The sequence below is a fragment of the Passer domesticus genome, chromosome 14 (assembly GCF_036417665.1).
Source record: "Passer domesticus isolate bPasDom1 chromosome 14, bPasDom1.hap1, whole genome shotgun sequence".
Classification (NCBI taxonomy): domain Eukaryota; kingdom Metazoa; phylum Chordata; class Aves; order Passeriformes; family Passeridae; genus Passer; species Passer domesticus.
In genome coordinates this window covers 8,592,197-8,614,534 of record NC_087487.1, presented here as the reverse complement: position 1 = coordinate 8,614,534, position 22,338 = coordinate 8,592,197, and the positions used below count along the sequence as shown (strand labels likewise).

Genomic DNA, 22,338 nt, shown 5'->3' with positions numbered 1-22,338 from the left:
CCCTCACTGCAGAATCATGAGAGCTCACTGCAGTGATAGTGATATAATATCATCAGTAACGTGTTTTGCATGGTAAGATTTTGTCTGGCTACAAGAAAATGAGCTAACATACTTAAAAGATTAAATTTAGAATCAAAGCTGGCCTCTTCCCTCCTATGAAAAAGGCTTCAATTCCATTTGTCAGTGCACTGCCTGCCAGCTGGAAGTTGTGTAACTGACACCAGAGTGCTTCCACAGGTCTGCCCACAAAAGAGACCAACAGCTGCATCAAAGTTAACTCCTACTCACAGGTTAGTGCTTATCCATCCAGTCACAGGAATTATGGAAATTATATGCCACATATGACTGTATTAAAACATTAAAATTACATAAAAATTGGGGGAAAATCTGGGGCTATGTTCAACAGTGTTCACACCTTTTCTGACTTCTAAAGCTCTTTTAAATATTTCTGCAGACAAAAGGCAATTTCACAAAGAAAATAGCAGATGTTTTTATTCTCTAAATACGAATTAAGGTTAGTCCATACAGCGTTAAGGGCAACACACCTATACAAAATATTCATCAACTTAAACCAAAGGAGGAAAACCTTTACCCTAAAAATGTTCTGACAAATACACAAGCACTAGTATCTAACTTCAAAATTATTAGGTTAAAGGATTTTTAAGGTAACAATGACACTTAAACATTCAATTTTTATAAGAAGTCAATATTTTTTTCAAATTCAGCTGTCTGGGAAGGAAAACCATGTTCTGCATGGGAAGTTTCTCCACAGTAAGAGTTTAGCTTGCTGACACACCACTACAGTGATACCACAGAAAGAAAACCACAGCTGAGCACAACTAACATACTTACTCAAAAGGCAATTTCTCATCGTTTGGCTTTATGCATCTCACATAATGAGGAGTGGTTGCATTGAGTGTCACCATAAGTAAAGACAAAGAATTCCGGAACTGGAAAATAGCAGACATAAGAGTTTTGCTAATGAAACATTTCAGTAAGAAGTCAAATCATGGTCGTTTAGTTATTTGTTAGGTTTTGGCTGGACACTGGGAGATAGGGTTTAGATCTCAAATGCAGGAAATTGAAGATTTTGGCTGTACCAAACAGCCTCCTATATATAAAATAAACACACCTATTATACCCAGACCTGGAGCACTGCTCTGTGGTTCTTGCTGTCCTGAAAACTGGACAGTTCCCCACAAACAGAACCCAGTCTCAGACTGCTCAGCATTTCCCAGAAAGTACAAACACCACAGAGTAGCAGGTTTGTGGGGTACCTTACTGCCTACAGTCGTCCGGAGCTGCTTGTTGGGTGATTTCAGAACAGGTCTGGCAGATTTGATGTTTATAGCTGAACTGAAAGGTGAGACAGACACTGGACTGTCTTGAAAAAAATTTGCACACAGATGAAACTAAAAGTGTGGTGAAAGAACCAAAGTTAAACACTGTATAACAGCAGCATCATTATAATCAAAATTACATTTACTATAACAAAATGCAAACCACTTAATACTTAGGCCAGGCATTGCAGGATTTTGAACTAGGTATCAAACAAACAACAACTGAAAAAAGAGTTGCAATGCTTCTGAGTCTATTGGGCAGCACTCACACGTTTCACACACAGAACTCAACATCTGTGAAAGCAGCCTGCAAAAGCTATTTCAATATAAGCAAATACAGACATAAACACAGAGCAAAGCTAAAAATAAGAGCACTTAAGGCTGTGTTTTCACAATATGCAATTTAAATTAAGAATATATTTTCAGGTCAGATGAAGTTAGCTTCTTAAGAGTAATCCTGAAGTCCCAAGGCTGTAGACTTCAAAGGGACAGGCAGGTGGGAAGTGGCAGGCACACATAAGACACCTGATGTTTTCTTTGCCCTGGCATTCTCTTAATCTCTTTTGAAGAATAAACAAAGGCAGTTGTTAATGATAAACTACATATCAAATCTGCATGTAAGGACTACAGGGAAAAAGAAAAAGTTTTTCAGTTACAAGGATTACAAAATGCTCTTGAAGGGAGATATTAAAAGAAAACCCCAACATAACTAGCAAAATAAATGCACATGTATGAAGGAAGTGGGACACTGTGTTTTTTCATCTTGTATACTATTTGGTGTTAAAAATACACACTTCTATAATATTAAATACACTAAATAAAAATTAAGACTAAATTAATTTATTCAACCTATTAAAAACCTGTATAACAATAAAAACATTTAAAAATCAGATCTGAATTAATTCCAGTAAAATCAGGTATTCAGAAGATTAATCATTACTGTTTGTCACAAACCTTGCTCTCTTTCAAGATTTCAACCAATACTTCATGTACTGTATCTCTGTTTTTTTCCAGAAATCCTTCACATTTATATTCTACCTGTGCAAACAGGTGAAATCATTAACTTTTCAGCAACACATAAACAAACAGTTGGCAAAACAATAATTTTTACTCTCCCTGCTGTGGTAGCCAAGAGCTTTTTATTAATCTCCGACATGATGGCTGAAACTCTGCTTTTCCCAATTCCATTATCTCAATGGAATACATGCATCCTGCAAATTTAGAAGCAGGACAAACAGCCAGAATCCAAATCCTTCTGCTTATATTAGGAACTTCTTTCCTCCTTTCTTCATTATTCTATGATTTCAAATCAAGGTACCCAAAAGTAATACTATATCTGAAATGTAAATAACTGAGACTAAAATGTGTATAAGCTACAACTATAACTGTTCTATTTATACATTGTATTATTTTTCTGCTTTTTTTATCTTGTTGATTTATTTTTATGCTCTTAAATGTTACAGGCAGTATTACCAATAAACAAATAGCACTATGTACTGGAGATCAATTTTATAGAAGTTCCAAATAGGTGTGGTTAATATTTCCTATTTCCTACGTTTGTTTCTTTTTCTGAATGAGCAACTGCAAGAAACACAGGGAACAAGACTGGATTGTTTACACTCTACCTTATCAGCAAAGTGTTGAATGATGAAAGAAGTGTTTGACATCCTTGGCTTTTCAAAGAGTGCGTTTTTATTGACAAAATTATTATACAGCTTTTGAAGCCAGTTTTCATCTTTTCCATGAGGCAACTGCAAGAATAAGAAAGGCAATCTCTTTAACAAACTGGGCTGCTGGAGCAGCAGAGCTGCTGACTGTCAATAAACACACTGCATGAAACCCCTTCAGTGAATTACAAAGCCTGATAACCAGTTTTTGTCTCTTCAGACCCACCAGTAGCAAATCATTTTTGGAAAGAAGATTGTATTAATCCACAAGATTTTGTATCAAAATCAGTGATTTGTGGACTAACTAAATTTTAAAAATATTAGTGGAAGAGGCCCCTGGGGACTGAGCAGTCCAAGTTCCTGCTTGGAGCAAGACTAGCAGCAGCAGCCTGCTCAGTGCAGGAAGTGAGGAAGGATGAGGATCCCAGTGCACTCCAGCCCTGCACTGCCCCCACAGGGATCAGCTCCAGCTGCTGCCTTGCTTCCAGCTAAGTTCTGAGATCCAGCTTCAGGTTCTTAATACTATAAGAGAAAATAGAGTAAGTAATTTACAGTCAAGATTGCCAAACAGAGGGCAAACATTCCTTTTCTGAAGAAAATGCTCTATTTCCCACTGAAAATGTTAAAATATGGATTACAAGCCCCGCTTGTAAAAAATCTATATAGTTGTTAGTTAGTTTTTTTGGGGTTTTTTGATGAGCAAATATTAAATTACCAAGCATTCTTCATCCAGAAGTTCTAAAATTCCCATTTTAGCCTCAATAAGGTCAATGACAGGCTGGTTGTCATAAAAGTCTATTAAAGTCCATGGGATATCTTCCTTCATATATTCTTCTTGTTCAAGTTTAAAGACATGCTGGATTTGCAAAAATTATGAAAACATAAAGAAGGTTACAATTAAAGGAAAATAAGTGCAGTGTCTGCATGTGCATAGCTGTTGTATACACAAGAGAGAAAAAAAAATATTTTGGAGTATACTGTATGTCTGTAAGAAAAGAACCATCTAAATTTTCATTTATATATATGTGTACCCATGCTTACATAAAAAAAAAAAAAAAAAAAATTTCTTACTGGATAGCCACTATCCAGAAATATCCATCACTCAAGTACAAATAGCATTTACTAATATCTACCCTGAAGCAAAGTAACAGAACTGTAACAAAAAAAGAACATACCAGGTTAAATTGCTGCTGTAGTTTTTCATTAGCATAGTTGATACAAAATTGTTCAAAACTGTTCACATCAAACGTTTCAAATCTGAAACACAATTCAAATCAGGAAAAAAATCCTTTGACATCAAAACCAAATGGCAGCATCCCTGAAACTCTTTGGAGATATCTTAATGTTTCTAAGATAATTAACTAATGGTAAGACTAATGAAGATGCTAAAGAAGTTCTAAACTTCTCTAAAAGCTAATGTTACCAGATGTAATGAAGCTAAAAAACCCAGAGCTAAATCTAAAAGTATCATATCAGAAGCTAAATTTAAACCTCATTCACAAAAAAAGAAAAAAAAAAAAGGTATTTATAGTAGCAGAGGATTTCCACTAATCTGGGTGCTAAAGACTTCACATGACCATGACCTTTTAGTAAAACAAGCCTCTCCAAACTCATCACCAGCACAAAAAAAGTGCCTTTTTTATCTACTCCAAAGAAAAGGCATTCTGTTTCCAGAGACATTCTTACCCATAAATATCCAAAACGCCAATGAAAGTGTGCTGTTTGCCAGGGAACTGCAGAGCTTGGTTAATTCTTTCCACAATGAAGTCAAATAAATGGGAGTAGATCTTCTTGGCCAGAGCATCCCTGGCGTTGACAGCCTGGGCCCTTGTCATGGGCTTTACCACGGTCTCTGAGGTGGTGACAATCTTTCGGTGGCACAGCCACCGGGTCATTTTGTCACAGTTTAAATCCAGAAGCTCACAGAATATACTGAGATGTTTATCTTCCATCTTTAAAGAAGATCAATAAACATTATTAGGGTACATTTAATTTTTAACTGTCTTTAACTGTTTAATTCTTTAACTGTGAAATCCTTGCACTGCTGCCACCAAACCATGATTTTTATTTTTAGATAGGCGAGGGGCTGTATTTACTTCTTCCTCTGGCAAAACAGCAAGATGAGCTAAAGGAAATAATACTGGATAGAACTCCTGATATAGGAGAGAAAAACTTGGACTGGATGAGATGGTTTGGATTAAGACACTAAAAGAAAGTTACTTTGGTCTATTTTTAGGTGTTCTTGCCTATTAGACTTGCATAGCTTGCTAGGACACATTCTGAGCAGCTTTGACTATGCTCTGATTCCTGCATCCTGCAGAGAGTTCCAAAATGGATTTTCCAGCAGCTGTGGATCAATTGGATATGGAGCACTCTTAGCCACATTTTGCCTTTTGTTAAACCTTCTGAAGCAGGGCACAGAACAGCATCTGTGTGAACACTCACTGCAGTTCCACACAGATGGAGATGGAGAAATCAATCAAGTTTTGTACACCAGGTTTAATGCTGCTCTGAGCCCCAGATATGAAAGTATTGCTAAAGCACTTCTGGCATAAAATAGAATAGAAAATGTTAGTATCTCAATGAGCTACTTCCTTACACTGATGGATGATTTTTCATCTCCAACAGCTGCTACTTCCACATTGCCCAAGTGCAGGATTGCTGCCAGCATTTTAAAAACATCCATCTGAAAATCCTCCTTAAGACCTAAAAAAACATTCCTTGATTATTTGAAATACACAGAAACAGTACAATTAATTAAATCAGAACAATGCTGGGCAACTTGCTTTGTTGCGCAGCCAAGAACTGTACAGCATCTCTGCAGAGTAGGATGCAAATCCTTGGTTCTGCCAATTTTCTGCCTGTCTGATCTGATGACAGATTGGGCATAAGTTCCTGTACCTCCCCAAGTGCCAGCTCAAGTCTGATTTAGCTTTTACATAAGCTTTTACTGGGGCAAAGAAGCTTCCAGTATCACTTCTGTCACAGCATGTTAGTTTATGGCCAAGGAGACTCCAGCCCTCAATGCTTCTGACCAGTAACAATTAACTCCAGTTGCTAATTGCTCCTACCCAGCACTTCGAAAACAGACCAACCACAATGGACAAGCTATGAAAAAAAAAATTTGGTAATTACTACTAACATTATGAATATTTCAAAAACAATACACCTTTGTCCATTTCAGGAAAAAAAATCAACTGAAAATGTATCCCCAAGAATTTACCCAGCAAGGCAAATGTCTTCTGAGTCTCCACCATATTTGCTTTGTCATCAACCCCTTCTATTACAGTGCTGCCACCCATTCGTGTGTAGTTAAATTCTTCTGCACTTCCTGTAGAAAAGAAGCAAATCTTGTAGTTCTGCAAAAATTAGGGACTGGGGAGAGCCACTTGTTAAAACTTTCATAACATAAAAAAACGAAAGGTGCTGTCAGATGACAATATTTCAGTGATGAGCTGGAGGTCCTCTTTTTTCTGAGGGAAATCCATGTGCCCAACCCAGTTAAGCTGACACAGATCAGTGTTCATAATTCTGAGAAATCTTAATATCTATCTAATAAAAAAACTGGAATGGAGACTGTGTAAACATACACCTAAATTCTGCTTCTCCCAGCTTCTCTGTAGATAAATTAATCAAGTCCCTAATCTGTCATAGCATCTGTCACTATAGAAAGTATGAGAATAAGATTTCCAAAGACACTCAGGTACTTGACTGTGCACGATTTGACTTTCCAGGGATTTGCTATGAAGTCCAAAATGAGCAGTATTAACAGCTAAGTGACTTTAAAATGCAGGTCGTGTTTTAAGGCTGTGAGATTTATGCTGTAATGCACTAAACATCCTAGCCCTTGAAAACCCAGCCATAAAATGCTGTACTGCAAAAGTGAAGAGCAGGTTATCTTCTTGAGACCTACCCAATTTAAGATGTTTATATTCAGGTTGCATAGCAGATGCACACAACTGATAAAATATATGGTAGTTCCTTTCATTTTCTGACTGTAAAATAAAGCAAAGAGTAACATCACAGAAAAAAAATTAACAACAAAATGAAGAAACAAACCAAAAAACACCTGATTTTCAATGCTACTGTAAAGTGATAATGACAACTGAAGGCTAAATTCTGCTGCAACATAGATGAGCAAAGAAATTACTTATTATTCAAATGGTCTATCTTAGCAAGAGCTTTGAAAGTGATACATTCAAGTATATACTTTATTTCCACTGCCAATATGCATAGTTCTTTCCCCAAGGATGTTAATAACTTCTTCAGCTTGAACAACCATCTACTAATAAGAACTGACAAATGCTGTAAAAAAAGATGTGTAGGAGTGTCAGCTGAAATACTGCCCTGTGGGAATTCAAAAAAACTCTCCATTTCCAAACCATCCTTCAAGGCAGAAGATATACAGAAGTATTTTTCAGTGTACTTGTAAAGTTACAATACTACTAAAAAAGAAACCTTTGTAAAAACCATTTAATAAAATTAAATACCTTCTTTAGTATATTATCATAAGCCATGACATTGGAGTGAGTCACATGAAATAAGCCCTGGCCTTATAAATTTTCAGCCTTTTTTCTACTCAGACTCTCTCTGCCCTGTGTATGCTGTTCCTTTCCAGATACAATTGGCCTCTGTTACTGTTGTAACCACAAGTTACGGATTTCTCAAATATTTCTTGTAGTTATTTCAAGGAATTGTTCCTGAGAAGTATTCATCATTTAACATAAGGAAGAAAATGGAATAAAGTCGTGTCATATAATAAATAATATTAGTTTCTGTTAAAAAAGAAATCAAATGCTGACTGGATACACTCTTCAGAACTTCACATAATATTTTCTATACAGAACTAGTATAGTGCATCAGGAGCTATATTAACATTGACTATTTTAGACTTTATTTTACCCACCTGAAATACAACTCTGGATTTCTCAAGCAGGTATGTTCTCATGTTAGCTCCAATGATTTGGTAATTCCGATCAAAACTGATTTCAGTGTATTTTCCAAATCGACTGCTGTTATCATTCCGTGTGGTTTTTGCATTGCCCACAGCCTACAAAAATTATAAACTTTTACAATTTGCCTTACTCACGTCTCTCATAAAAATAACTTTATCAAAACTTGAGTCAACTACAAGCTTCTAAAATCAAAGGTGCTCAGGGATCAATCTCTGATCAAGCACTGAACTGTGTTACCTATATTTTGAGGCCCAAAATTGAAGACAAGCCTCAAGTCAAATAGTAAAATGCTACATAAAATGAAAATTAGACAAAGTATACTTTTCCAACATAAGGGTCCAAGTAATAAAACCAATCAACTTGTTCAGTATTGTTACATCATCATCTAATTGGGCAAACTAGCACGTAGGTGTTCCTGAGGCTGACCACCTCTTTCCATCAGTAACATCCAGAGGCTAAAATTTGAATTCAAATATCTAACTCAGGCAGATGAAGCATCCCTGAAGATTTCAAACAAAGTTTCCCAGAAGCTCTCAGAATTCTTCCCTTGATGAGTACAGACTTGACAGACACTCTCCCAAACTTACCTCGGTTATTGGATTGGATGCCAGTACTTTATCCTCCACATGAGCATTGCTGCTTGACTTACTCACAGTGGCAAAGTATCTCATAGTATACCTTGCAGACACAGTCTTTCCAGCTCCTGATTCTCCACTGACTATAATGGACTGATTTTTGTTATTTCTAAAACCAAATAATCAGACAGTTTATGTCAGACATGTCTAAAGGGCATGTATAAAAGTAGGAATTACACACATGAAACAATGTTTGAAATCACAGCTGTGCCCAAGTCTCACAGATCAGCTCCATCTTACATCTATTTTTGTCTTTCTCCTCAGCTGTAACCTCTAGGCTGACATCACTGCTATTCACCAAATCAGTGTTTTACCCCTCATCAAGAATGAAAATAGTTTTGAGTTCTAGAAATTCCTCAGCTGGTTAAGGAATTCCTTCTCCTCTAATTAAGCTACGTGTCCAAATGTATTCCTAATAGCCAGTGCCACATTCACAGTAAAATTAAATGACAATTAACACTGACTGCTACTAGACTTCAAGTGTTATTTATGGACATTAAATAACATACTGAACCTTGCCATTTGCTTGTATGCTTCTTCTGCCACAGCAAATATGTGTGGATCCATGTCCCCCATGTTTTGCCCACTATATGCATGGATAATGGCATCTCCATATATTGGCAGCTGCTTATAGGGGTTTATTGCAACCAGAATTATCCCTACAGTCAAGTGTACAAAACAAAAATAAAACACAGGTTAGTTATAAGAAATGCCTGGTTTTGGCAGTTGAAATAATGCAAAGTAGCAATATTTTCTAAGTAGAATGTCCTGATGATCAAACAAGTCTATACTCACATATAAAACCAGTTAATATGAGCACTTCAGGAAAATGTCACACACATCATGTTGCAAACTGAATCAAGATCAATACTTTTTTTAAAAGATTTTTTAAAAACTCTTCATTTCACTTAGCTTACCACTATATGTGTAGATAAGCTTAGACTCCACAAAACGAATTTTAAGGTTGTGTAGAACAGCTGGTTCATGGAGATAACTGAGTGCAGTGAGATCATTTTCACCAACAAGTATGTCAGGATTTCGTAGTGGTGGCAAAGCAGCTGGATCAACAGGGTAACTCAGCTCCTGTCAATAAAAATTACTTGAAATGTTATAAAATGCATTATATTTGCATAAATACAAATCTTCTACCTTTACATGAAGTTATAGAGTTGATGGAACCCTGTCTAATCTTCTGTTTCATTGATTCCATACATCCCACTGAACTTGGGGGAACTGAAGTGTTTGTTGCTTATGAAAAAGAAAGACTCATTCTCTTTACTTACAATATTTTGTATTGAAATCTGTAAAAATGGGACACATGTTTAGCTCTCTAAAAAAGGAATATTTCAAGTACAGATGAGAATAACAGATCAGCTGCAACAGAATGAAAGTGAAGACCTGGTCAGAACTCAAGTCAGCTCTATAATTATCCTTACTTGTAACACCTCAGTTTTCTTTACAGAAAGTTTAAAACTCACTTCTGTTTCTTTCAACAAATCCATTAAAATAAATTAATACCTTTCATATTTATCTTTATGGAACAGGAATGCAGAAATACAGAAATACTGTCAAAGTATTAAATCTTTAAAGAACTTGGATATTAAAATTAACAATCTTACACAAACCAACTAAAAAAGCAAAAAGCTGTCTCTGTGTGAGAGAACTATGCCTGCTGTGCACTTCTGATTTTCACTTCAATTTAGGGTGAGTTCCAGGGCTTGTCTCCAAAGCAATCTTTGAGATATGTTCTCCATACTAATGAATACCAACAGTGGAATTGCACTCCTCGTATTTTTGGGCTGCAGATGTGCACTGTACCAATTTCAATATGATGAAAAAGGGAAATGTGTACATGTTATTCAGATCCCAGGATGGTGATGCTATGTTTCTGCATAAACATCTCAGCAAACCCCACAATAATTCAGGCTTTTCTCCTTACAGTTCCATCTTCTAATTGCACATGCAGAAAAGTGTCTCCAGGTTTGTAGTTTTTTGTGATTTCTGCAGACTGCCAAACTTCTTCATTATCAGGGATCCAAACCCTGTTGTACTGTAACAGAAAAACAAGACAATAGTTAGCTTAGCTACTCTCATAATACCAGGCTAGCATTAAAAAATACCTTTCAAACATCAAGTGCAACCTCATTCTGGGACTTTTGGCGATTAATATTAGCTCTGTACAGCAGGATATATTTTTTATGATTTTGTTATTTTTTATGAAAGAATAAAAAAAGAAAGCAGACTCATTAATTTCAGACATGCATATTCTGCTCCTGTTCAGAGCAGAGTCTGCAGAACAACACAGCATGCAGGAAGGTGAGCAAGGGCCAGACTGTTGCCAGGCTCTTCAAATCCTCTAACACTGAACAAAGAATAAACACACTTCAGGGAGAGACCTTGTTTCTAGGAGGGTTCAAATAAGCAAGTAGCAGAGAAAGCATCTCATCACCAGAATTCAGACAATCAGGTATAGAAAATCACTTCCCTGAATTCAAGTAGAGGACACTGAACTCAGAATGCATTTTGCCATAGGCACATTGTCATATCTAAGAAAGACTGCACAGTTCCCTTTCTTTTAATGGGACTGAAGTGCAACCTCCAAACATCTTTCCCTGCTCTAGGACAAACTTCAAAGACTACTGGCTGGTTTCTTTCTTTAAAGCATACTTTAGCTCCATCCCAGCAAGGTATCTGTAACCTACTGAAGCATAGATATTTGAAAAAAAATATTTGAATGTAAGTTATGCTGTTTGAACCATTTAGTTCTCCTATGCTGAAGTCAAAATGCAGAAGCAAAAGCAGCTTCTTTAAATGCTCTGTCTGAGAAGCTGTGGGAAGCAACAGTCCTTAAAAGGATATAACAAAGCTGGAAACCTCAGTTAGTAGGTATTACTTTACTGATGTGGAGTGTGTCCTTCTCATCCTGACAGGGTTTGACAAAACGACATCGTTGTCCTACTCACAAAATAAACTGTAATGTGTACTCTTCCAGCATCTTTCTGTTTTGATAGAAAAAACCCTTCCCTTAATTCCCTCACCCTAGCTGTATTCATGGTCAGTTGAAACAAGCTGTTTAAATAAACCTGTGAGAACTGCTGCAGCTGCTTTCTTGAAAAATTAACATTAGTCACCATTTCATGGAGTGTGAGCAGACCCACGGATCCCTTGGGGACTTGAATTCTCTTTCCTTTTGGTGCTGCAACTGTTGGTTTTGGCACAAGCGACTTTTTTCTTCTCCAGTTTGGAAGGAGCCTTGGAAGCTCCAGCAGATCCTGAGAACATGAGAGTCTCTGCCCCAAGAACCCCACTGAGCCTGCAGGTGGGTGCCTACACCTGCAAGCTGCACTGCACAGCTGTAGCTGCCCTAATTCTAACCCCAAGGATCACCACCAAACAATGTAGGGCAGGAGGGACTTGCACAGGAACGTCCTGTGAGTGAGCCTGTGCTGCTCAGGGACCTCTCCAGCTGAGTTTTCAGTATCTCTAAGGACAGACATTGACCCTTCTAGTGAGCCACACACCAACCTGGTGCTCGTCAGGGGGTGAACAACCACAGCTGCTTCCATGACGCCTCCTTGCTGATGCTTTCAGCATGATGGCAGTTTTCACACAATATCCAAAATCACAAAGACATTTTCTAAACAACCCCGAACAACTGTAATGGCAATGTTTTCATCTATCTGACCAAGGGGACAAAAGCTCAGCTCCACAAGTATTTATATAATGGCCACATGAAAGACATGGCTAAATTAGCTTTACATTTGAGTTTTCCATGTTTTTCCAACTATAAATTGTTATTTGTGTCATTCCTACACTATGCTGATCTCCTCCTGGCTTACAAAAAGTGCTTGTTAAATTGAATTCTTTGTTTGCTGTTGCTCTTTGTGAGTTAGAATATCACCACCAAACAGCCTCAGGGGCACACAGTGTGTTCCCATGCAAGAAAATGAACTGCACTAGGTCAAGGACGAGAAAGGGAGGGAGGAGAATGTGATAAAAGCACTCCTGATTCTTCAGGAAAGGCCCCTGAGTTGCAGGAGCCTCCACTGGCAAATGCACCCAGCCTAGAGAGCTGGCTGTCTCCAAACCCTGCCTCGCAGGTAAACAGACGGGAGTTTGCTCATTTCCGTGTCAGGTTACACCCGCACTCCTTCCCCCTTCACCTGTCCAGCATTCCTGGGGAAACCGCGCTCCTTCTCCCAGCGGCTCCGAGCAGCAGCGGGACCCACCAGCCCTGCAGCACCCGGCTCGCTGGGAGCCGCTGCTGCTGCAAGATGAGCGACAGGCTCACTGAATCACCCACAGACCCCTGCTGGCTTGTTATTTAAAGCTAAGCAAACAAACGATACGTCACAACACTCCGGCGACTACAGGAGAAGAGGGAAAAGTTGTGCAAAAGTTTCAGCAGGCGCTTTAAAGAGGAAGAATCTGCTTTAGGGCCAAGCTCTGCCGCACACATTCAATATTTGCCAAACAGAAAGCGCAGAAAGCGCGGCGCTCCGAGCCTGAGCGCCCAGGGAAGGGCAGTTAAACCTTCACGTCGCCTAATCGCTGGCTAGAACAGCGAGACCTGCTCGCGGAGGCCGAGACTCTCACAAAAGGAGCGTTTTTTCTCAAAGAGAAGTGTCTCCGCACGGTGCCCCGCACGGGCGGCTCCGCGCTGTGCCCACCGCCCGCGGGCACCACGGGCTCCGGCAGAGCCCTCACGGCCCCTTCCCCGGGGCCAGCCCCAGCCCCAGCCCCGCTACGGCAGAGCCCTCACGGCCCCTTCCCCTCAGCCCTTCTCCAGCCCCAGCCCCGCTCCGGCGGAACCTACACGGCCCCTTGCCCTCGGGCCAGCCCCAGCGGAGCCCGCACGGCCCCTTGCCCTCGGGCCAGCCTCAGCCCCGCTCCGGCGGAGCCCACACGGCCCCTTGCCCTCAGCCCTTCCCCAGCCCCTCTCCTGCGGAGCCCACACGGCCCCTTGCCCTCAGCCCTTCCCCAGCCCCTCTCACCTGCGTGTAGAGCTCGGCCAGCGCCATCGGGGCACAGCCGCGGTTGTGCGGACGGGGCTCCGCAGGTCCCGCAGGTGCCGCGGCCCGGCCCCCGCCCCGGGGCGTGGGGAGCGGCCCTGCCCCGCTCCCGCCCGGCCCGGCCCGCAGAGCCCGGCACGGCGGGCAGCAGGATCCCGGCTCTGGCCGTCCAGAGCTGGGCGTGCTCCCAGCCACCGTCCTGGCACCTCGGACACACCTTTAGGGAGCGGGAATGACGGACACGGCGGCTGCCAGAGGGTCCCCAGGGAGCAGTCCTGACCCAGCGGAGAGAACCAACAGACACATTAATCACCGCCCTACAAAGCGCTGTAAAGGAATTTCTATGACAAGCTCAGAATAAGATAAAAATTAACAACTCTGAGTGCATTTAGTAGGTTTAAAGCGCTAGCAGGTGCTACAGTTGAATATAATTTATGAGGAAGAAGACTTGAATAATCACAATGCCGTGTTTTAGCAGGCAGGTACCTGCTAGACCCACCAGCCCTCCACCCGACACAAGGAGCTTCCATAGCACACAAGGGAATGCAGTTACTCAAATTTTATTTCAGGAACATTTAATATCAGACAACAAAACACCCTAACCAGAAGTGGGTTATGTTGAACAAAGCATTCTCCCATAAGCACAGCAGTTTATGGCACACTGCTGCTATCTGGGTGTGTATTTACACATCCTCAGATTTTAACCAACTCCCTTGGCAGTCAACACCAAGCCTGCCGTGGAGGCAGAGGGAACCCTGTGACCAGCTGGGGTCTATGCCAGCACACAGCTCATGAGCCACCAACCAACCAAAGAAACCCTGAAACAAACTGTACAGTTGTACTTTTATTTGGACATTTTCCAGTGATAGCTATTAGGCTACAGTTTTTATGATGCATACATTTACTAAGTACAACATCAGACACTACAACAGATCAGAGCTCAGGTAATTCTGACAATGTTTTGTTTTTCATCTATGTACTGTAGTGGCATCAAGTGAAAACCTACGTTTAAAGGCTTTTACTCATCGCATGAAGTATCAGCATCTTAAAAAACCCAAGTGTTTGCTCATAGTTTTAATATGGTATTTGAAATGTGTTCAGTTTAAATCACAAATTACATATAGACCTTCAAATTGCAATTGCTGGTGTTTCCAAGTTGGGAACAAATGTTGCTGGATATCAATCCACTTTCAATGAAGCTGATGCTACTTTTTCCTGTAACAGATTAATCTCAGTTAACTGACTTAAGCACTTTTATGTTCCATCCCAGTTTGAAGTGTGAGAAACATTTTTTCAAAATTTGGATAGAAGACTGTGTCCTAAACAGACCTATCAGAATAAAGTGATCACTGGAATAAAAATACACCAAACTGAATGAGGTAATTATTGTGCAAAATCTGTAGAATAACTGTATATATTTCTAAGGGGTCATTGACAAGTATTTTTCCAGCATCTGATAAAATCTATCATCTCAATAGATAATAAATTAAAATATAAAAGATATGTCCACATTAAAAGAGCATAACAATGATTCAAAGGAAAAAAAAAAGTTCTTTAAATAATTCTGCATTATATTCCATGGTTAAAGAGATTTTAGTCCTAAGGTGAAAGTTATATTATACACTCACACTAAAATTTTACTTCTAAAAAGTGCATGTAAAATACTGCCATGTAAAATGTTAGATGAATTACCAACTACACATCTATTCCAACTCAAAAATATTTTCCTTTAAAACATGTCAAGCAGCATATACTTTTCATGTGATACAAAAGTAATACCAGTCAAACCACTGAGTTTAAGGATGATACCTATAAATTACTAGACACTACTTTTTTTAAGGAAACAATACAATAAGGCTTTTTACAGGTAAACAAACTGCAAAAATAAACAAAAATACATTTAGGCATACATTTTAAACACTAACGCTTAAGTAATGGATACATTTCCTGATCTACAGTATGAACACACTGCAGTATCAGTAATAACACTGTAATGCCAATTGTTTGTTTTTCAATAGGAGAAAAAAAATTGGGAGGTCAGCATGTTCTCCTGTGTTTTCTTTCCTAACCCTGTTACTGGATGCGAAGGCTTTGCCATTACATTCTCACAAGTACAGTACCTGACAGTCTGAAAACGACCTTACATCTTATTTGCAGCCACTTCACAGCAGCCAGAATTTCAAAAATCAAGCAAAAATTGAGTGTTTGGTATATGATGCAGAGGAAAACCTAAATCATTTAGCAAAGATCATTCAGAACCTTTTTACAATGCAGTACAAATTCTTGGAAGTACTGGCATGATCCATCAAATGTAATATGGGCCATCTGAATACAAGATGACAGGAGCATCTTCAAATGATACTGAGAAAGTTTATGTTGTCTTTATTTCCAGTTTTAGCAACCGTACAAACAGCATGTCTGCCTTTCAAGTAAAACAAAACTGAAATGTTTCAGTCTGCTTAACAGCAAATCTTTGTGAACTTGCAGGCAAACAGAGGAGCACCAAACAGTCTAATAGTGTACCTCTAGGTTATTTATCAATATTGTAAAATAAATTAATGTTAACACTAAGATGCAGATTATTATAATACATTAAAAATATTGCACAATGCAACTGAGCAATGTGTGTGGCTTTATTTTTACATGTATGTTTGAGCCATCCACCACAGAACTGGAACCTTACGCCAGGCTTCCACGCTTATGCCTCACATTGTGAAATGTGAGTTTTATATAGCAGATCCAAGATGTGTGAGACAGAAAAATCTTTCCAGTAAAATGTGCAACATTCAAAATAACTCAGTTTCTCATTATGCACTCTGATTTCCAACCATTAAATCAGCATGAATCATAGTCAAGTGACAGCATCATAGTCAAAACCTACTTAACTTTCTTGTTAGTCAACCTTTCTAAGAATGAGAGCCTTGGGCTACTGCAGAAATTTTCTATTAAAGTTTTTCCTCTCATATTCCAGTGAGAAAGAAGACTTTCCTCTGTAGTTATTTCTTTTTTTAAGTGGCAAAAAAACCAAAAGATTATACTTAAAATACACAATGCCATCTCTGGGGTCTACAAACAAAGAACATTAGACAGACTGTAACCTAAATAAATACTAAAATCATTACTGACTTCTGATCGTTTGTTTCAAGATTCTGTATTTTTAGCTAACTACTTTTAAAAATAACTAAATGTGTAATTTCCAGTGTGCTACTTGTGCTTAGTTACCATTTTCCTCTACAGGTGTTACTTGATACAATGTGCAAAAATCCAGTTAAAATGACAGACTGCAACAGACTGTAAATAAGGTTGACAACAAAAAAATGAAGTGTCTTATTTTTAGTGCTTAGTATGATACTGTCATACATGTAAAACAACAGAATGTGCAGCAGCGATTTAGTTTGCTTGGTAAACCACAGTTCTAACAAATAAACACCTAAGTTAGAGCATATAGTGAGCTATAGGACTTATCACTACAATTTATGTCAAACTGACATAAATGAGGAAGTGGTTTAAGAAATAACTTTATATATTGCCAGTTTGTGTTTTTCCATTCAGTTTTTACAAATTAAATGTAACAGGCTCCCACGTGACTGTGTATTCTACAAAATGCCTTACTTTCAAGTTTTCCATGTCCAGGACTGTGACTGTCCCTATTGGTCCCCACCTATGAGAAGATTACATATGGATTTTAATTTACACTATTTAAATATGTTACTAAAGATCTAAAAATGTCTCTAGACAGCTGAAGACACAATTTTTGTCCAAGCCCGATTTCCATACTCTGGACATGTTCGAATCAGTGATGTCCTCATCAATGCAGTGACTGAGCACAAATGCACATCTTTCTAGGAGCATTCAGCCTGTGGTGCTGCTGTGCAGTTCCCAGCTACCTTAACTACACACCAGGGCTTAGACAGGCTTTTGTTCAGAAAACGTGGGGTTAGTGGCTCACTATGTTTTAACAGGTACAGATATCAGGCAACTGGTTCTCCATCTAACACTGACGGCACATCCTGGGGATCACACACGTGATATGAAGCCCAGGCCCAAGCTGGCTGGGATCTGAATGGTTTCTAAAGCCAGAGAGGATGGATTAAAGGGGAAAGTAACAGGGAAGATGTGTTTGGCATCCATGAGCAACTGAGGAGAGTCCTTCCTGTCTCGCAGACGCACCTGCAAAGACAAGAAAGGGATGACATTTAGCCAGCTGACTGGTAAGAGCCACCTTGCAAAGCTGATCTGTGCTCACAGATGTGTGTGTGCAAACACACTCTGTGCTAACCTGAGCTGACACATTTACACCAGCTGTGACTTTAAACTGCAGTTACTTTGATCTGCTTCAGTTCTGCACATCTCCCCCTTAACAGTGCAATCTGGGAATACTTAGATTCCCTGCAAAAGGAAGATTTTGCCCAGTAACCATCTTTTCAGTAAGTAGAATTACAGCTTTATCTCAGTTCTACCTTCCCAATTTCCCTTATCTTGCTATACTGTAATTCAATTTCTAATAGATCAGAAATTTCATGTTTGTTTCCTTAATTTTGCTCTACCGGCTGCTTCTCTTCAGAGTTCTCAAAACTTTTCATTTTCACCAATATATACAAAAATAGAAGGGGTAAATTAAGAACTTTGGTATGGATATAGGCCTCAGTTTTCAAAGCACAGAACTTCACATACAGACACAGGTCTGAGTGAATTTGCACATCTAAATCTTAGTGCTTGAAAAGTTGTCACACAAGTGAGGTTACATACACAAAGATGAATAGGCACAAAAATCTCTCACCTAAAAACCTCATACATACTGACAGGGAAACTAACACTTTCATGTAAGTCTGGAGGCAGGAATTCCTAATTGCTTAAATTTTAAGGCTGACTTCACCTATTCAATGCTGTTAAACTATGATAGCTAAAAAGCACAGTTTAACTAATTTTCCTCAGTGTATTTCAGGGTGCAAACAATTTTGGCTGATCAGAGGTTTTCTTAGAAATAGTCAAATGGTTTTTGATGAAAAGATAGACATACCTGTATTGTACGTATAAATGACACCAAGACTCTCTCTTCAAACTCATTAACTGGAGTATACAAATTCAGAACTTTTACAATCTGTGAAAAAGAACAATCACTTTCAGGTTCATATTACTGACCAATTGACAGATGCATCCGTGATTACTAATAATATAGTTTTAAAATTAGCTATTTAAAAAAAAGAAAGTTATTTTCAAGTATCTGTTATTTTTCTGCTTTATTGATTAATGCAGAATTCAATCACCCTGCCCAATGCTATGTTAAATGACTGCCTCCTTCAGAACACATGACGTAGAAACCCAAAATTTCTACATATGTGATGAAAATACCAAATGATGGAAAAAATCACATGAGAAGTAACTGATTGTTCTCTTACCCACCCCAAAAACATGATGTATTTCTCACCCTAATTTTTACCCTGTAGTCATGACCTCCTGTAGTCTTACAACTTCTCTGTTTTTCAAGAGAGTGAGCTATTCTCTAAAAACAGGGCTAAAACCACCAAAGGAAAAAATTACATAACAAAGATTTTAAATAATAATATGGGTGAAACTTGTAAAACCTATTAAATATTCTCTTTGGTTTTTTACCATTCCCTTTATTTAAAAACCAAAACATTTTGTTAAAAAGTTAAAACACAGCACATGGAATTCTAACTTCTTATTCAATAGAATGCTAAGTGACCTTCCAGTAACGTGAATTAATAAATCAAAATAGCTTTATTAATGCAAATGCTAGTGCTGACACAACTGTGAAAGAAAGGGAAATTTCTTCCTTTTCCTGGTGAGAATTGTTCAGTAAGCATCAAAGATGCTTGGGTCCATTTATTCCTGTACAACCTCTATGCAAATGTAGCATGGTTTGAAAAAGAAGTGCAACGTATCCGTACAAAATCTGAGCTTTCATAAATAGGAGTCTGTTTACTGAGACCCACTTGGTTCAGCCTTTGAGGCTAATGGGTACAGTAACCTCACACTCTTGTTTGCAGACTCACAGACAACAGCTCTGTTTGAATTGTTCATCAACTTGGCTGGATACCAACTCTGATGGCAGAAAGACCAACTCCTACTACCCTAGGCAGAGCGGTCTGGAGTACAGAGATGTCTTTGAATAAAGACTTTTCTCTAAGGATTTCCAAAAACTGAGAGACTGTGTACAGCACTGCACCCTGCACAATCTATTGAGCTTCCTCTCATTTGTTCAAAACTTATCTCACACATCAGACTCAAAAGGATCTGGTTCTTTTTTCACCCCTCCAACTTAATCTGTTTTAGCAAAACCAAGTAAGAAACCTCCAATTCATGCGTGACAGCAGTGCTGGCACAGACAGCAACACCAACAGAGCAGAGAGCTGCTCAGACAGACAATGGGGATTTGCTCACCTGGGCAGTGGTCAGTGCATTGCACATTGAACATATGGCTTCTGCATCTTCATCTGTTTTCTTTTTTACTTGCAACAACTGTGCAGCCTGGATGAGGGGTTCCAGGGTTTCCTTAGCCCCACTATTCATCAAATTTTTATCACGTAGCCATTCCTCCAGTTGACTCACATTGTATCTGTACAAAGAGGAAAGAGCATCAAGAACATTAATGCTTGATTATGGATAAAAGGGAAGCATGTGCAATATCTCTGTCCCAGTGCTGCTCCTTCCCAGAAGAAGTTGTGTTATGTGTTTTTCTGTCTTGTTATTTTGTCTTCACACTGTTTTCTTCCAATTAAGGCAGGGATTTTGACTTTCACAACAGTTAGAAACTATGGTCAAAGATTTCCACTAACTAGTCTTTCCCATTTGTTTCTGTTCCTATTAATTGCATGAATGTGATAAAAGAAAGGCAAATGAGATTTTGCCCATGTTAAAGTACGAGGCTTTGGGATGTAACCTGAGGGACTGGAATGCCCTGGCTAAATTTCCTGACATATGCCAGTAAAATCCATTGAACAAATGATGTGAAATGCAGGAGATGATTCAGATGGCTTTACCTCAGGATGCAGCAAACTAGTGTAGACAAAGAGGTATCCCCTGCACCATCAGTATACAAAAAAAAAGCAGCAGATATGTTTGCTACTCTTCTCTAAAAGCTGAGGAAGCAATTACCAACATTTCACCTACAGTTCTGATTCCTACTTGATAATGAAACATTTTTTTAGTTTGTTTCTACTGAATTTCCTTGAATGTCAGGTAGGATTTGGCCAAAGTCAAGTAAGCTGTTTTTAACCAAATTCCACCAAATCAGTTCAACACCATCTGCACCTGTTTGCACGTGGAAAAATAGATATTCCAGATATCTGCTGCTCCATCAAAATGATATTCAGCAATGTCAAGAGTTCAATAAGACTTCCAGCAGTGCACTGCAGAGCACTGTAACAAGCTGTCCCACCTTATCTGCATTCCTTTGCTCCAGGAGCACATGTCCTTGCGCAGCAGGAGGTTGTTGAGCGTCACGGCCCCAATGATGTAGAACATCTGCTTGACCACCTGTTTGATGAGCTCTGGGTCCATGCCGTGCTGGCACATCACCGAGTGGAAGGAGTTCAGCTGCCGGATGATGGAGTCCAAGGTGTAGGTGCCCTCGTCAGCAATGCTGGACGTTCTCTTCCGCAGCCCTGTCGGTTTCACCCCTGACACGCCTTGGATGGTCTCGTGCTCCAGCATTCCTGAAACTGCATTTGGGTGGCACCATTATTGCAATGGCTGACAGCTGCTGATACACAAGCATGTTGGGCAAGACAGCAAAGCAGGGAGAGCAGGCTGGGCTTTCTGCTGGCCACAGCTTACCATGATTTCCAGAAACTGTGTGTGTGTCCCACTATGTTTGGCAAAATCTAAGTTCACGGGGTTTTTGCAAGATTCCAGCATGTGTGTTTAAAAGGACTGAATTTAAAGGACTGTGTTTAAAAGGTCTGAATCTAGCTCAGGAAAGTACTTTTTTCCACCTAGAGTCATGTGAGCAGCAGAATCAGCAAACTGAGAGCCGCTCCATTCTTTTAAATGTTGTGATTGGAAAGCATCATGAAAATTTCTGTGAGAGTACTGTCTGAACAGAAAATGAAAAGTATTCTTAATGAAAAAAAAAAAACCTCTCTGAATGTTAGCTTTATCACTGCTTGTGATTTAATTCCTCACTGCTGTCAATAACAACTAAACACTTTTTCCATACTCATTTCAACTAAGAGTTCTCATGTAATTAAAGTCTAATTTTTCCATGGGATATTTCCCAACAGACAGGGTAACAAAGATCAGATTGTCCTGACAGCTTCCTCCTGCAAATGTCTGATTTATGCCAAGCATGAATAAGGTATACCAATTTATTCTGGCACTGCCAGAAGAACCAGTCACAGTTTATTTTTCCTCTAATCCAATCTGTCCAGAATAGTCATTGTCATCTCTGAACAGAACACCAGAGATGTAATGAAACTCTACTGTTTAGGAAGAAATACAAGATACATCTACTACCACCATCATAATTTTAATTTTGGTACTGTGCTGTGAATTTTAAGGATTTCAACTTTGCCTTACCAATCATTGGTTGCAGAATATTTTCCAACACTCGCACAAGTTGTTGGTAGATCTGAATAGCCAAGTCACTCAGTACTTGTCTGTATTCAGCTAAATCAAAATTAGTGAGGCAGTGTTCATTTTGACGAGGTGTATTATGCTTCATAAACCCCTGCATTCATAAAATAACAGAAATTAATGCTTCAGTA

At 39.1% G+C, this 22,338-nt stretch overlaps 2 protein-coding genes across 7 annotated transcripts in view; both read right to left on the bottom strand.

Moving 5' to 3' along the window:
• The window catches only part of MYO5C (myosin VC), a 33,772-nt gene extending 20,079 nt beyond the window's left edge, over positions 1-13,693 (bottom strand). Inside the window, exons 1-16 of one of the 4 annotated variants that reach the window (XR_010347398.1) lie at positions 12,123-12,644; positions 10,537-10,647; positions 9,515-9,680; positions 9,112-9,256; positions 8,550-8,706; positions 7,914-8,057; positions 6,921-7,002; positions 6,231-6,338; positions 5,607-5,713; positions 4,694-4,959; positions 4,183-4,264; positions 3,723-3,863; positions 2,966-3,091; positions 2,295-2,378; positions 1,278-1,412; positions 853-950 (exon numbers count right to left, since the gene is read on the bottom strand). Coding sequence is in view for 3 of the 4 variants with exons in the window: in XM_064388429.1 (XP_064244499.1) it covers positions 853-950; positions 1,278-1,412; positions 2,295-2,378; positions 2,966-3,091; positions 3,723-3,863; positions 4,183-4,264; positions 4,694-4,959; positions 5,607-5,713; positions 6,231-6,338; positions 6,921-7,002; positions 7,914-8,057; positions 8,550-8,706; positions 9,112-9,256; positions 9,515-9,680; positions 10,537-10,647; positions 12,123-12,191 (2,021 nt within the window). In the remaining variant the exon portion in view is untranslated. Of the gene's footprint in view, positions 1-852; positions 951-1,277; positions 1,413-2,294; positions 2,379-2,965; positions 3,092-3,722; positions 3,864-4,182; positions 4,265-4,693; positions 4,960-5,606; positions 5,714-6,230; positions 6,339-6,920; positions 7,003-7,913; positions 8,058-8,549; positions 8,707-9,111; positions 9,257-9,514; positions 9,681-10,536; positions 10,648-11,728; positions 11,753-12,122; positions 12,645-13,591 lie in introns of those variants that run through there. The other 3 variants (XM_064388430.1, XM_064388429.1, XM_064388431.1) reach the window with 3 other exon arrangements.
• Positions 13,694-14,153: 460 nt separating this feature from the next.
• Positions 14,154-22,338, bottom strand: part of MYO5A (myosin VA) — a 98,674-nt gene continuing 90,489 nt past the window's right edge. For all 3 annotated transcript variants that reach the window (XM_064388427.1, XM_064388425.1, XM_064388426.1), the window contains 5 exons: positions 22,151-22,301; positions 21,012-21,294; positions 20,015-20,189; positions 18,630-18,710; positions 14,154-17,779 (listed from right to left, as the gene is read on the bottom strand). In XM_064388427.1, coding sequence (XP_064244497.1) covers positions 17,627-17,779; positions 18,630-18,710; positions 20,015-20,189; positions 21,012-21,294; positions 22,151-22,301 — 843 coding nt within the window. In that variant the 3' untranslated portion in view covers positions 14,154-17,626. The remainder of the gene's footprint in view (positions 17,780-18,629; positions 18,711-20,014; positions 20,190-21,011; positions 21,295-22,150; positions 22,302-22,338) is intronic.